Below are 16459 nucleotides of genomic sequence, written 5' to 3'. Positions count from 1 at the left end.
GATGAAGTATTACATTTGGGTACATTGAATATCACCTTAAAACTCTGACCTGCAATAGTCAGAAACAAATTGGCTCCTTAATTAACTAAATACAGAAGTGCAACGAATGACTTTCCAATAAAAGAATAATCGGAAAACTTCACACCCGTGCCTGTTAGATTGCGCATACGGGCTGGTGGTCCGAGCTCTTAATGCCGTTCCATCTCCTCCCGAGGGGCATGTGGACTTCGCCCAGGGTCTTCTTCCATATCTCCCAGCACCGATGATTTCAGAGCTTCTTTCGCTTCCTCTGCCAAGTTAAACGACATCTTCATGTCCTTGCTATTCACTCTCAAAATCACTGGGTATATGAGGAACGAGTCGATCCCCTTCTGTTGAAGCTTAGCGCGGATCTCCTTATATCCCTGCCGTTCCTGCATCGTGCCGGGGCTGTGTTTGGCAAAGAACTGCAGCTGGGTGCCATCAGGGAGAGTAGGGTTGGCTTTCCTCGTGCCCTCCAGGATAGCCTGCCGGTCGGTGTACCGTAGAAGCCTAAAAATCATGGTCCGCAGTCTTGAGGTGTTGTTGGAAAAGATCCTATGTGCTCTATCGATGTCCAATGGAGTGCTGTAGGAATTCTTGAGCGCTGGAATCCAATTAGGCGGCATCTTCTGGAGGAAACCTCTTGGATTGTTGCCCTCAGTGCCTGTCGGTAAGTTGACCAGCCGCACATTGTTTCTCCTGGATCTGTCCTCCAAGTCGTTTAACTTCTTCCATATCTTAGACACCTCCACAAGACAGGAGTCAGTAACTTTCTCATTCTTGCGTAAGCAAACCTGAATGTTGTCTATTTTATTGAAGACTGTGCTAAATTTTTTAGCGTGAATGTCCGCTTGCTCCTTTAATGACCGGAGAATGTTGCTATTCTCTGCCATGTACTTCTGTATGGAGTTGCCTTTTCCAGCAACTCCTTTAGCAACACACATAAAAGTTGCTGGTGAACGCAGCAGGCCAGGCAGCATCTCTAGGAAGAGGTACAGTCGACATTTCAGGCCGAGACCCTTCGTCCTGACGTTCACCAGCAACTTTTATGTGTGTTGCTTGAATTTCCAGCATCTGCAGAATTCCTGTTGTTTGCGTTTTTAAACTCCTTCAGCATGTGGGCTACCGTTTCTTGTAGCGATTCCATCTCCTTTGCATTGTTTGCTTAATTAGCATAGCCATTTCCTTGGATGAGTCGCTAGCTTGGTGTTGTCTGCTGGTGTCTTCTTTCCTGGTTGAATTTGGATTTTTTTTGAAGCCATGTCTTTAGTTAGATCTTTCTCCAACTCACCCTTGTATTAAGACCGTCTAAGAGCCCTAAAGAACTTGAAAAAGGAGGGTTATATGTCAACACTCAGTGCCGTGCTGCCATCTTGCCTCATGCCTCACCGGAAGTCATAAGTTCTTGATTGGACACGGCATCAAAGGTTACGGGGAGAAGGCCGGGAACTGGGGTTGAGGAGAAAAAAGGGATCAGCCGTGATCGAATGGCAAAGCAGACTCAATGGGCCAGATGGCCTAATTCTGCTGCTATGTCTGCTGGTCTTATGGTCTCAATCTTCTCGAGTTTTTTGAGGAAGATACCAGGAAAGTTGATGAGAGCAAAGCAGTGGATGTTGTCTACATGTATTTTAGTAAGGCCCTTGATGAGATCCCAAATGGAAAATTGGTTAAGAAGATTCAGTGGCAAGGCATTCAGATGAGGTAGTAAATTGAATTAAACATTGGCTTCGCAAGAAAAGCCAGAGTATTAATAGATGGTTACCTCTCTGACTGGAGGCCTGGGACTAGACATGTGCCATAGGGAACGGTGCTGGGTCTGGTGTTGTTTATCATCACATCTACGATCTGGATGATAATGTGGTAAACTGGATTATCAAATTTGCAGATTACATGTAGCCCCCCTGGCCAGCCTCAGGGTCGCTCGGCTCGCTGTCGTCTAGGGAAACAGCCCTCGGCCCCGCCAAACTGGGTAACTAGTTTGTGTGGATGCTGTGTGATGTAAACCACCCCGCCCAAATAACAGACAATATACCAGATACGATTAAATGATTTACAGTTTATAGATATTACTGGAACTATATAATTAATAGAGAATAAAATATAAAAGGAAGATAAAAGGCGCCACACTTATTAAAGTTCAAACTCTTCGTACACAAACAGTTGGAGCTCAGGACCCTTCTTCTTCACCCTGCAACCCCTCGGACCACCTTGACCAGCCGACTGGGACCAAACAACGGTGGTCGACCAGATGCTCCACACGAGTCCGTCTCCGTCTCCTCTTCTCGCCGAACGCCCCGCTCGGGGTCCGACCCCGTTAGCGGACTCACAGCACCTGGACCATCCTTTGTCTCTCTCTCCTGCCTTCTGCCCCAAAACCCCGCGCATACAATATCTTACAGATACACCAAAAACATAACAACTATCCCAATTGTTTCATAACATCTTCTTATCAGTAACGTGATTCAAACAAACTGCTAGCGGGAAGGACTTTCTCAGCAGTTAACATAACAAAGGAGCCCTTTCAATTATAACATAACAAAGAAGCCATTTTAATTAGACTACGCAGTGCCATAAAAAAAGAAAAACCCCTTACACTCTCCCCCCCCTCCAAATAAAGTCATGTCCTCATGACTTCTAAGTAACTCGCCAACCAGTCCTACAGACACAGAGACCCATCCAGATACACACAGTGACATTGCTCCCCAAACAGTGGACTTTCTGCCCGTCCATGGGCGCTACATAGGCCAACCTATCTGAGAGCTTCCTAATCCTCCAAGACCTCCGTACCCCCTCACCTAAACCCTAAAGGCTCAGACACTACTAGGGATACCTCGGGCCTGCCTGCCAACTCCTCTCTCACTCAGGCCACCACTACAACTCGGAGCCCCCGGTCCCGTGTCCGGCGCCCCGCTTCTTTCCCTTCTTGGTCCTGCCGTAACTCAGACTGCCCACTGCTAGCCCTCCCCACTACACCTGACTCAGTGGGAGAAGGGCCAAAGGTCTCTTCCTCAATCACAGGGAAGTTAGCAAAAGGCAGTATGTCCCACATGTCCAGCACATCATCCATCGAATCCATATTCTTCCTCATTCCCTCGATCGGTAGCTGCTGTTTGAGTTTCTCCACACTGAAACATTTAGCCAGGGCTACTCATTCAGCCTCCTGCAGTCGAGACGTCAGCTTGGGACTCCTTCAACTCCCGCCATAGCCTCAGTAGTTCTGACTCACGGTTCTTGGCCATCTCAATCTGGGACACAGTTACCCCACCAGCTTCTTCCACCCTGACCTGGAAAGCAGCAATTAAAGCATATTCAGCCTCCAGTTTTTTCTTCCTGATGACGTCTTCCAGGTGAACTTTCAGATTTTCCACTTCATTTAAACTGTCGATAGTCATCTTCAGGTTCCTTTCAAGCGTCCGCCTCCCTTTTCCGAGATCTGTCCTCCATTTCTTCACCTCCTCGGGAGTGTAGTCATATTCCCCTCCCCGGGCTCTGGGTATTCTGTTGACCTCAGTCAGAGCACTTCCTTGATCTTCCCCAACTTGTAAGTCTTCCAATCTTTTCTGAATCAACGTCTTGAGTTTCCGCTGATCCCTTCGAAGGTGGGTCATTGTTTCTTCTCGCTGGATTAATTCATCAGTACATGATCACAGCGTCGGCTCGGAATTCCATTGCTCATTCTCCACATTGACGAGCGTGAATTCCAAGTCTGCAATGGTCGTCGCACAAGTGCAGCACTCAGTCTCCAGCCGGCATTTCTGAGCACTCAGTTCAGCGGTGCAAATCCCCTCTCTCCCCTGTGTCTCATTCAGATTGACGACCGGGGTTTCCATCCCCAGGTACACCACAGTCTGTTCCAACACCAGGAGGTTCAACTGGTATGTCGGGTCATTTTTCTCACATTGCACCAAACTCTTCCGGCCAAAAACTCCTCCACATGTGACACTTCGCTTCTGTCGCCTGGGCTCAGCCACTCACCTCACTTCATGGTCCCCCCAGGCGAATCCAAGCTGTAGGGGGTCATCCACATACGCCAAAACTCCACACACCTTCACTTCCCCCATGGTCTTCCTCATACCCCGAGGGAAGGATGCAGGGGCTCCGGATATGCCCTTGGGCATCTTTTCAGATTGGAATGATCCTAAGGAACTAATAACGGCCACCTTCGGCTCGACAGCCGCACTCCTCGGGATCTGGCAACATCCACTCCTCAAATCCAGCACATTAAACCACGTCGCATAATCCACACACATGCTGCCTACATCTTCCACGGCGCCAGGGTCCAGTTGCCGTGACCTCTCTCTCACTAAGGTGTCTTCAGTGGTCAACTCCCCTCCCTCATGGTAGTTCGGTGCATCTACTAAGAGGGTCTCACCCTCAGCTACTTTCCCCAGGCCGTACCACTGCTGGGTCTCGTTTAAATTCGGTACCAGCTCAAGGCTGCTACACACGTCCTCAGAAGCAACTCGACACGCTGGGTGCCCAGACAATGCCTCCATGAACTCCAGGGTCATTAACCAATCATCGTCTTCTGGATAACTACTGACACTGGTACCCAAAATCTCCGGTGCCCTTGCGGTTGTCAAGGGTAAATGCTTCAGACACCGGTTGTAAAACGAACTGCACAACAACTTGACCTGCGCCCCGGGGTCAAGGATGGCTTTAGCATCGCTTCCCTCTATCCATAACGACACCCTGGGGCGTGGTCCCTCCAAGCCTTCAGGAATAGGGTCTTTTCCTTTCGGAAGCTCATTGGTACATTGCTGGGAACATGCTTCCCCAGAGACCCCAAGCCGTTCCCCCACTGGGTCTCCACTAAGTTTCCCGACATCTCTCAGATCAGCTGAACAACTGAGGGAGGGGCTGATCCCCTGAAATGATCCCCCTGGCACTACAAGCAATTTAGCCACCCTCCTAGCCAGAGAAGACACACTGAAAACTTTCCCCCCCTTTCAAATAGCTGACAGCTGTCACTACGGTGTAAGTGAACCTTACAGCTCTAACACTATCACCGCCTACTTAAACTTTCAACCAGTCCCAGTCGCTCTCCCTCAACTGAGCACTGCCACTCATCTAACAACTGAGAGATCTGCTCCGCCCATGTCTCGCACGCCTCCACCCCTCTTGGGGTGGAACTATCCCAAATGCCAGGCGGAGCCTGCCAGAGCTAGAACATTTATTCACAGACACTACCTCCAAATCAGACCACTCTTTCCTCCCTCTCCCAACAGCATGGACAGCCCCGAGTTCCACCTCCAACTCGTCAATGCTAGTCTGAACTCGAACAAATACCTCACCCACCACGCATACAGCAATAACCAGCAAATAACCCACAGAGACACACATTACTGCTTTAAACAGGGCCACCACACAGCATACCAGTAGATCCAATCCTGGACGAGCCCCCACAGTGTCGCCCCCCACCCCCCCGGCCAGCCTCATGGTCGCTCGGCTCGCTGTCATCTAGGGAAATAGCCCTCGGCCCCGCCAAACTGGGTAATTTGTGTGGATGCTGTGTGATGTACCCCACCCCACCCAAATAACATAATACACCAGATACGATTAAATAATTTACAGTTTATAGATATTACTGGAACTATATAATTAATAGAGAATAAAATATAAAAGGAAGATAAAAGGCGCCACTCTTATCAAATTTCAAACTCTTCGTACACAAACAGTTAGAGCTCAAGATCCTTCTTCTTCACCCTGCAACCCCTCGGACCACCTCGACTGGCTGCCTGGGACCAAACAACAGTGGTCGACCAGATGCTCCACACGAGTCCGTGTCCGTCTCCTCTTCTCGCCGAATGCCCCACTCGGGGTCCAACCCCGTTAGCGGACTCACAGCACCTGGTCCATCCTCTGTCTCTCTCTCCCGCCTCCTGCCCCAATACCCCGTGCACACGATATCTTACAGATACACCAAAAACATAATAACTATCCCAATTGGTTCATAACATCTTCTTATCAGTAACATGATTCAAACAAACTGCTAGCGGGAAGGGCTTTCTCAGCAGTTAACATAACAAAGAAGCCCTTTCAATTATAACAAAGAAGCCATTTTAATTAGACTACGCAGTGACATAAAAAAAAGAGAAACCCCTTACATACGTAAGATTGGGGATGAAATGGACAGTGAAGAAGACTGTCAAAACTTGTAGTTAACCTGCACCAACTGGAGAAATGGTCTGAAAAATGGAAGATGGAATTTAATGCAGACAAGTGTGAGATATTGGACTTTAGGAGGATCAACCAGGGTAGGTCTTACACAGTAAGCGGTAGAGCACTGAGGAGTGCAGTAGAACAGAGGGATCTGGGAATCATCATCATCATCATTATGTGCCCTGTTACATGACATGGTCTATCCATTGCCATGATTGTTCTTGGCAAATTTTTCTTCAAGAGTGGTTTGCCATTGGCACCTTCTGGGCAGTATCTTTACAAGATGGGTAACCCCAACCATTATCAATACTCTTCAGAGATTGCCTGGCATCAGTGGTGCAAAACCAGGACTTGCGATATGCCTTATCTGCTTGTACAATCATCCACCACTTGCTCCCATGTCTTCACATAACCCTGATTGGGGGTCTAAGCAGGTGCTACACCTTGTCCAAGGGTGACCTGCAGGCTAGCGTAGGGAAGGAGCACCTTACACCTCCTTTGGTAGAAACATATGTCCACACTCCGCCCATCCATAAGTCCTTGAAGTGGAATCACAGGTAGATAGGTCATAAAGAAAGCTTTTGACACATTGGCCTTCATAATTCAATGTATTGAGTACAGGAGTTGGGATGTTATATTGAAATTGTGTAAGACATTGTTGAGGCCCACTTTGGAGTATCGTGTACAATTTTGGACATCTACTGATAGAAAAGATGTCAATAAGATTGAAAGAGACAATTTTCAAGGATGTTGCCTTGAGGACCTGAGTTATTGGGAAAGCTTGAATAAGTTAGGACGTTGCTCCCTGGAGTGTGGAAGATGTAGGAGAGATTTGACAGAGGTATACAAAATTATGAGCGGTATAGATAGGGTAAATGTACTACTACTACGTTGACTCAGGCCTAGGGATAGAAGGCATAGGTAAGTGCAAGCAGGCTTTTTTCTATTGTGGTTTGGTGAGACTACAACTAGAAGTCATGGGTTAAGGTAGAAAGGTGAAAGGTTAAGGGAAACATGAAGGGGGACTTTTCACTCAGAGGTGGCGAGAGTGCAGAATGAGCTGCCAGCATAAGTGGTGGATGTGGTTTTGGTTTCAACGTTTAAAAAAAAATTTGCATAGGTACATAGATGGGAAAGGTATGGAGGTCTGTGGTCTGGGTGCTGGCTGATGGGACGAGGCAGATTAACAATTCAGCACTGACTTGATAGGCCGAAGGGCCCATTTCTGTGCTGTAGTGTTCTATGACTGTATGACTATCAGTAATTGAATTACTGCTGTTTGTGCAAATATCCTGACTAAGATTTTTAGTAAATGGTAGAAGATTAGGAGTTGAAATAAATTTGATGGAGACTCCAACTTGGAATATGAGGTATTACTCCTCCAATCTGTATGAACTTGATGCCATCAGGTTGGAGACTACGTCATCTGAGGAGCAATACCTCATATTCCATTTTAGTAATCTCCAACATGATGGCATTAGCATCAACTTCTCTAACTTCTGGTAATCACTCCCTGCTGTCCCCCTTCAAACACCCCTTTTGTTTTCTGTCATTCCTGTGGCCCCCTCACTCCTTCTCTGACTCCACCCTCATAACGTGCCCATTATCACTCTCTGGTACCCCACTTCCTTCCCTTTCTTCCATTGTTGGCTGTCCTCTCCTGTGAGAATCCTTCTTCTTCAGCCACCTATCACCTCCTAGCTTTTTATATGATTCACTTCCATCCACTCCCCCACCCTCCTGCCTTCTCACCTTGACTCACCTGATACCTGCCACCTTGTGCTCCTCTCCCTCCCTCTATCTTGTTATTCTGGCTTCTGTCCTCTTCCTTTCCAGTCCTGATGAAGGGTTTCGGCTTGAAACGTTGACTGTTCATTTCCTTCCAAGGATGCTGGTTGACCTGCTGAGTTCCTGCAACATTTTGTGTGTGTTGTTCAAGATTTCCAGCATCTCACAAATCCTTTGTGTATCTTGGTGAATGTCCTCTGCACTTCCTTCAGAGAATTTCTGCAGATGACCTGACTCAGTGTTGTATCTAAAGTCCAAAGTATACAGGATAAACAATAAGGGAGCCAATACTGTCTCCTGTGGGGCCTCAGTGCTGCTTATAGCCATGTCTAACACACAGCTCTGAAGTTGCACATATTGTGGTCTGCCAGTCAGGTAGTCCATTATCCAGGATACACTGGAAGTACCAATCTGCATTTAATGGAGCTTTTTCCCCCAGCAATGAGGGCTGTATACTATTAAGGCACTTGGGAAATCACAAACATGATCCTCACAGTGCTGCCCTGCTTATCCAAATGGGAGTACGCTCTGTTCAGCATATAGATGACGGCATTGTTGACTCCGGTGTGCTCCTAGTAGGGGATCGAGGGCTGATCTGACCAGGGGTCGAGGGTGACCCAGGTCTAGTCTCTCTAGGGTCTTCATGAAGTGCGAGGTCAAGGCTACTGGATGGTAGTTATTCAAGACTTTCAGTTAGCCCTTCTTGGGTACTGGCAGCACCCATGATGTTTTTCACATAGTCGAGACAATTTCCAGGTGGAGACTCAAGTTGAAAATGTGCTGGGGAACTCCACACAACTGCTCAACACATTAATTCATGAACCTCTTTTTCCATATCTTTTACGTCAGCACATACCAAAATGAATAGTTGAATTAAAAATGCATTTATTAGTATTCATATCTACTGAATGGTACCAAATATAGGAAAATCATGAATACAGATAACCTTAATCCATGGATAAAATTTTCATTATTGAATCTTTTGTACAGAAAATCATTAGAGAGCTTAAGGATCCACAACACATGCCCGTGAATAAGCATTCCACACATCTATCATTTCACAATGTAGAGGGAAAACAGGTAAGGAAGTCTCAGTTCTTTCATCATTACCTTATTTTCCTTATGAGTCTTTTTATCATCATAAAGTGTTGTGTGTACCTGACATCATCACTTCATATTAATATAAATTGTAGCAATCATTACACTTCAAAATTAATTAACTGTAAAAGTAGCATGAATCCTTGCTGCACTAAGCGTTTGCTCACCCATCATTTCTGCCATTTCCACTGCATTGGCTCACCATTCTGTAAGATCCAAATTGTTAAACACCTTTTATCTTTTACAAATTCCACCTTTGTTTCACACTATGCCATCAATGGAATCTCCTTCAACCCCAATGCCACCCTTTTTCCCAATACAAGCATCCATTCCTTTACTCTCTATTCCTCTACCATTCTTCCCACTTTAGGTTAGTAGATTCAGAATCAGACCCAGTTTATTATTACTGACATATATCGTGGTTTGTTGTTTTGTGGCAGCAGTACAGTGCGTCACAGTAGATGTGAGTGCTATGGAGCGATAGTCTTTTAGCCATCTCACCCTGCTCTTCTTGAGCACTGCTATGATTGATGCCCTTTTGAGGTAGGTAGGAACCTCAACCTGCAGCAGAGAGATTTTGAAGATGGCCTTGAACATTTCCACCAGCTGGTTGGCACAAGTTTTTAATGTCCTGCCACAGACACCATCAGTGCCTGTGCTTGTGAATGTTCACCCACTTGAAAGGTATTTTGATGTCAGCATCTGAAACAGATCGCAAAGGGTCACCAGGTGCTGTAGAGATTCACTCAAGTATGGTTTTGTTCTTTCTTTCAAAGTGTACATTCTGCCACCTAGCATCATTGCCTGGAATTCTATCTATTAGCTTTGCCACCAGTCTCTTGCTTCCCTGTGCATTGGAATTGCCCTACCAGGTCACGATGTAACCAGTTTGGATACTTTAAACAATGCATTTATGGAAGTTTGTTGGAGTATTTGTTGACGTGCCAAATCTCCTTAAGAAAACAGAGTGTCAGGCATGCCTTTTTTTATGGTTACATCTGTGTGTTGTGCTTAAGATGTTAATGCCCAGGAGTTTGAGTTCTTGTTCTCTACTTCTGAACTTACTTACAAGTTCTGTCTCACTCCTGTATACTGACTCATCACCATCCACGATGAAGTCAACGACAGTGATGTCACTGGCAAATTTGTATTGGAGCTGTGCATAGTCACACAGTTGGGAAGGTAAAAGATAATGGTCAAGAAACAGCAGCTGCTGTCTCAAAGAAGAGTCCAATGTTTATGATATAAAATTGCTAAAGTATATAAAATGCCTTTATTGAAAGGTGGGCTATTGAACTTTAATAGAACATTTCTGGCAGCTAGATATTAGTGATGCCAGATTGGGCAGTATAGAACTAAAATGACAAGAACATAGTTTAGAGTCACATTTGTGTACAGAACATGCAAACTGATCACGTTATTGAGGAGACAGCATTGTGACTGACGAAGAGTGTAAACTAAGTAAAAAGAAATGTTAGGCCGAATGACATTGGATGTGGAGCCTAGTGAACAAGAAAAACCTTATCCTGAGAATGAGAGAAAGGAGTTAGTTAGTATGGGAGTGTAAGAAAGGGAACTGTCATAGACAAGTGTCCGCAGCTAAGATGAAAGGAAAATTTTCATTTGCATTTGTGTTTTTAAAGTGGAAGAATATTTATATTTAAATGCAATCAGAAACAGATAATGTGACTGAAATGTCAATAGTGATCAGCTTTCATTTTTGTTGTGGTGCATGCAGGATGACATAATAAAAGGAGATAAGCCACTACCAAATGAAGAAGGTGCCAAGCCAAAAGGAGATATACAGCTACCTGTGCTTGAGGAGGAGGAACAGGTACCTCTCCCATTCAAACTACAGTTAAGAGAGCTACAAATGTTTTCAGTTTTCTGAATCTAATCATAATTCTAGATAAATTTGAAACCTTCATTCTAATCTTAAGATGCTAAGAACTTATGTTTAGGTTTTAAAATATTGATTCTGACACTCATTTACCAAGGTTGCTTCTGCTTGCCTTAAAATACTGAATGTGGAACTTTGTAACCATGGATGGATTTTTTTAAACAGTTAAATCTGATGGGTATATAATGTTTTTTTTATTGATGTAATTACACAGAAAGTAATTGAAATGGGCAAATATGAACAAAAGAGGCCATATGGAAAGCAGCCCCTGCTCCTTAATCTGCATGACGCTATGACACAGCGGACTCATCATCTACAGGTACCTAGGTATTTGTAACTGTCAATGTCATTTGCCTTCTCAGTAGTTCTATATGGTTGAGAGGTATTATAAATGTACCCTGAATAAACTGGCTGTTCTTTGATTTTTCACTAATTCGTTTTTCAGCTGCTGACTTTGGATTCAATCTTAGGCAGTAGAACTATGAATCTCCAAAAATCCTTACAATAAACACAATTTCCTGAGAACAGCTAAATAAACCCTTGATTTTCTTTTGCACTATGAAATGTTTGATATTTGGTAACAGATTACATTTTTGGTCCCAACTGGTCCTTTGTCTTGTATAATTACCTAATAACAAGGAAGAAACGTGCATCTTTGATATCTTTGATCGTGTTAGTAGTATCTTTCCTGGAGATGGAGTGTCATATAAAGAGTTTTTATCTTAATAGTAGTTTCAAAAGTTAAGCTGATGATTTTAATTTAAAAACAAACATGTTTTTCCTTTGAAATTTTAAAGGAACAGCAGATACTGGAAGCAAAGAAAAACAGTGAATGCTATAAACATTCAGCATCTCTGACAAAAGAAACAGTTAATGTTTCAGGTTACAGTCGAAGACCTTCAGCATTTTCCATTGTTGAGTTTTTATTTATCTATTACATATATCCTAAGAACTTTATCTCAGGCAGTTGATTACTATTTTTATTTATACAATCATCTGATCGTAATGCAGTCTCAGATATTGATTATATGTTTAACAGAAAATTAATCACTAATTGCCTATACATTATATCCATGACTTATTAGCAGAACCATATAAAATGACATTCTAGCAAGTGTAATCCATTTTTTAGATTTTAAGTTAAATAAATATATGAAACTGTGTAAAATGGAGTTCAATATGACAAATATAAGCTACTTCACAATTGACAGTGATAAGGCTATTGTGCACACTACTTATTAATAATGGAAAGCTCATAATAAACCTTCATAGTGACTTGAATGTCCATGTACATAGATCTTTAAAATATTCTAGACTTGTTCAGAAAATAATCAGAAAATATAATTTAGAGAACAAGTGGCAGAAGCTATGTTTAATCCTCATAAACCTCTGGGTTCTCTGTTTTGGGGTAATTTACTTTGTAGATTTTTCAGAATGATATCTGGAGTACAAGGGTAAATTGTGAAAATTTCTGAACTAGGGTTGAATTCTCCATTAGAAAGTGATGGGCTGGATAGAAGAAAACAGTTTCTTCTGACTGGAGAATCCGGGTCTTATGGGCACTATTTAAAAATTAGAAAAAGGTACTTCATGGCAGAAGTTGGGAAGTACTTTAACCCTACAAAGGCTGCTGGAAATCAGGAGGTTGCATTTAAAAGCAGCAGTTGACACCAGCTTAAAAGTCTATTTTAAACCTGAGATGGATGGATATTGGCTAACTAAATTTATTGATGTAATATACAGAAAAGTATAGTACAGAAAAGTAAAAGGTTTATGTAATTAAATCATAATACTATGATATTTTTGAGTGGTGGAATAGGTTAAAATGTCTAAACAGCCCATTCCAATTCCTCTGTTTCTTTCTCTTCTATTACTCATTCAAAGTTTTTGAGATAAAACAGTTTTTTAAGAAATTGAATATTTGGATCTTGCTGCTGTTTCAGGTAATACATGGCTTTGATCCTGCTAAAGTTGAGCAGGAAATGATGAAAAAGTTACCAATGACGAAGCTTCTTAATTTTACTCCCCCTTTGCCTGAGATTGATGATAAACGACTGGCCAGTATTCAAGACCTAATGTACTATTGTACCAGTGGTAAGATATTACAACACAATTTTCTCAATCGACTGTTTGTGTCAGGTGATTACCTCATTTTGCTGTTTGTTGGTATTCATTAACGTAATGAATAATACAATAGATAGGACAGCACAAATAGTAAAGCTTTGCTATACTAACTAGAATCCCAAATTCAATCCTGGTGCTACTTGCATTATATTTGCACGTTCTTGCTATTACCACATGTAGATACTCCATTGTCCTACCACATAACAAAGCATGCTTGTTTGTAAGTTAATTCATCATTGTAAATTGCTCCTTGTGTGTAGAAAGTGGAAGAATATAGTGAGAAATAGATCATAGGAAAATTGATGAGAATGTGACAAAATAAAAAATGAGATTAGTTGATCAACATGGAATTACTGTGCCATGGCATCTGGTTGCATGCTGCATCTCTCTGTAGCTCCCTCTAAAACAGAGGCCTAAGATTGCTCATAAGGTATATTTAATCTGGAAAATCTTCATCACTTCAACAAGACTATTTATTCTTTCAAGTTCATTATCACCTTTGCTGAAAGAATGAAGAAAGCTTTGTGTTTTATACACTAAAGTTTGAGAGTAAGTTTTTTAAATGGTATTTTAAATTTTACTTCAGGACATTAAATGACAATACTAAATTTCTTATTAAAATACATTTTGATACCCTGTCCATTATCAATTTGTGTTGGATAAGCAATGTTAAAGACATTTGGTTTATGATTTATTAGATTCATAGTAGTCTAAAGACATGGATGATATGTGCTGAATCCCCTCCTACAATCCTGTCTAAAATTGGATGGAATTGTTGTGTAGACTGTGAGGAAATTCAGTCACTTCTATCCCCACTTAGTCTTCCAATAGCCAATCTTTCTTAGTCCACTTCAAGAAAAATATTAGCGGAGGCAATCCACATGCAACTGATAGATTCTCCGTTACCCAGCAATAAAGATCCTCAGGTTCTTCAAGAAGAGGATGAAAGCTTTCTCTGCAACATTTGACCTTGGACATTGACTTGCAGGAGGCCTTAGCCTCAATTACAGTTTTTAGCAGACTGTCGTTCTTATCTCTGGGACTCTTCAGTCCCTTGCTGCCTCTTTTTTTTTTGTCTAGTTGTCAGCATTTGTGCCGGTGTTCTCTTGATAGTGTCAATCCATCTGGGAAGCTCCACGTCCCTGGTTAGGATGAATAGAAACTCTACCATGTTAAAATATTCAGGTATCATTTTATGAGAATTCTCCCATCATATCCCCTCACTTCTTTATAACTGATGATTCTCCAAATTGACAACCAGAATAAATCAAAAGATTAAACTTTGCTTAAAATCTAGTTATGTGCCTTCTTATATTCAATAGACAATAGGTGCAGGAGTAGGCCATTCAGCCCTTCGAGCCGGCACCGCCATTCACTGTGATCATGGCTGATCATCCACAATCAATATCCAGTTCCTGCCTTATCCCCGTAACCTTTGATTCCGTTATCTTTAAGAGCTGTATCCATCTCTTTCTTGAAAGCAGCCAGGGGCAGAGCATTCCATATATCCACCACTCTCTTGGTGAAAAAGTTTTTCCTCAACTCCATTCTAAATGGCCTACCCCTTATTCTTAAACTGTGGCATCTGGTTCTGGACTCACCCATCAGTGGGAACATGCTTCCTGCCTCTAGCGTGTCCAATCCCTCAATAATCTTATATGTTTCAATAAGATCCCCTCTCAGCCTTCTAAATTCCAGAGTATACAAGCCCATTTGCTCCAATCTTTCAACATATGACAGACCCGCCATCCCGGGAATTAACCTTGTGAACCTACGTTGCACTCCCTCAATAGCAAGAATGCTCTTCCTCAAATTTGGAGACCAAAACTGCACACAGTACTCCAGGTGTGGTCTCACCAGGGCCCTGTACAACTGCAGAAGGACTTCTTTGCTCTTATACTCAATTCCCCTTGTTATGAAGACCAGCATGCCATTAGCTTTCTTCACAGCCTGCTGTACTTGCATGCTTGCTTTCAGTGACTGATGTACAAGAACACCTAGATCTCGTTGTACTTGCCCTTTTCCTAACTTGACTCCATTTAGATAATAATCTGCCTTCCTGTCCTTACCACCAAAGTGGATAACCTCACATTTATCCACATTAAACTGCATCTGCCATGCATCTGCCCACTCACCCAGCCTGTCCAAGTCACCCTGCATTCTCATAACATCCTCCTCACATTTCACACTGCCACCCAGCTTTGTGTCATCGGCAAATTTGCTAATGTTACTTTTAATTCCCTCATCTAAATCATTAATATATATCGTAAACAGCTGCGGTCCCAGCACCGAACCCTGCGGTACCCCACTGGTCACCGCCTTCCATTCAGAAAGGGACCCGTTAATCGCTACTCTTTGTCTTCTGTCAGCCAGCCAATTTTCAATCCATGTCAGTACTGTCACTGTATAATTCCTACAAATATAATGTTCAAGTTAAAGTTTAATAGTCATCGTTCAGCCGTACATGAATACCCATGAAAACAGCCAAACACAACAGCTTCCTCTGGGACTGAGGTGCAAACACAGTAGTAACAGTCATATACAACACGGCACGTATAAAGCAAGATAGCAGACAGAGAATAAGATAGCAGTGAACGTACTGCTATCACACAAAAAAATAATATAACCCAAGTTCCTAAGTCTGTTGATGTTTTCAGCAAAAACATGCCCATAGCAGTCTGCAGACAAGCACAATCCAGCTTGCCTTCCAGCAAGCAAACACTGGAGACAGCACTGATGCAGCATGGATATCACACCACAGTGCATCTGGCATCACTTCTCCTGGACACCTGTAACAAGCGACACCACTGCATGAGGCCTAGTCTGTTCTACAACAAGGCCCTGCAACTCTCCCACTGTATTCCTGCCAATAAACCAGTGAACCACTCTTGCAGCATTCCATATTACCAATGTCCAACAGGATCTTACAATCATGAGAAAAATGACTAAGATAACGTCTTGCTGCTAGACTGCACACGGCCTTCGAGCACTGAGTATGATACCTTTCTGTAGCAGGAAGCAACACAGTCCACACCATGTCCAGCCATTCAAGCTGCTCTGCCAACATGCCACTCGCTGTTGGGATAGACTTGCAGTACTTAAAAGTTTTTAATGACCAGCAGTGTCTTGCCATCATAAAAAAGATATTTAAAAAAGACAATAACACCTTTGATTGGCCCGGCAGAGGCTGCTGTGTCCATGCATGTCACCATCTTACTTAATATAAATATATTCAGACCAAAAATAATTTTGTTTATTCATTTTCATTCAGACCAAAGATGTAGGGGAGAAGGAAGAAAAAGATAACAGAGTTGTTTGCTCCATTGAGGATAAACAGAGAGTAAGAGGTGGAGAGTTTCTTAA

The 16459-nt window shown here is 42.9% G+C and overlaps 1 protein-coding gene across 11 annotated transcripts in view; it reads left to right on the top strand.

Moving 5' to 3' along the window:
• The window catches only part of spag17 (sperm associated antigen 17), a 287464-nt gene that overhangs the window by 85976 nt on the left and 185029 nt on the right, over positions 1–16459 (top strand). For 10 of the 11 annotated variants that reach the window (XM_072260331.1, XM_072260332.1, XM_072260335.1 and 7 more), the window contains 4 exons: positions 8965–9054; positions 10811–10906; positions 11187–11291; positions 12916–13066. In XM_072260331.1, coding sequence (XP_072116432.1) covers positions 8965–9054; positions 10811–10906; positions 11187–11291; positions 12916–13066 — 442 coding nt within the window. The remainder of the gene's footprint in view (positions 1–8964; positions 9055–10810; positions 10907–11186; positions 11292–12915; positions 13067–16459) is intronic. The other variant, XM_072260334.1, reaches the window with a different exon arrangement.

The sequence above is a fragment of the Mobula birostris genome, chromosome 6 (genome assembly GCF_030028105.1).
Source record: "Mobula birostris isolate sMobBir1 chromosome 6, sMobBir1.hap1, whole genome shotgun sequence".
NCBI lineage: Eukaryota > Metazoa > Chordata > Chondrichthyes > Myliobatiformes > Myliobatidae > Mobula > Mobula birostris.
Note: the sequence above shows the minus strand (reverse complement) of the source record. Positions and strands in the feature narration are given on the sequence as shown.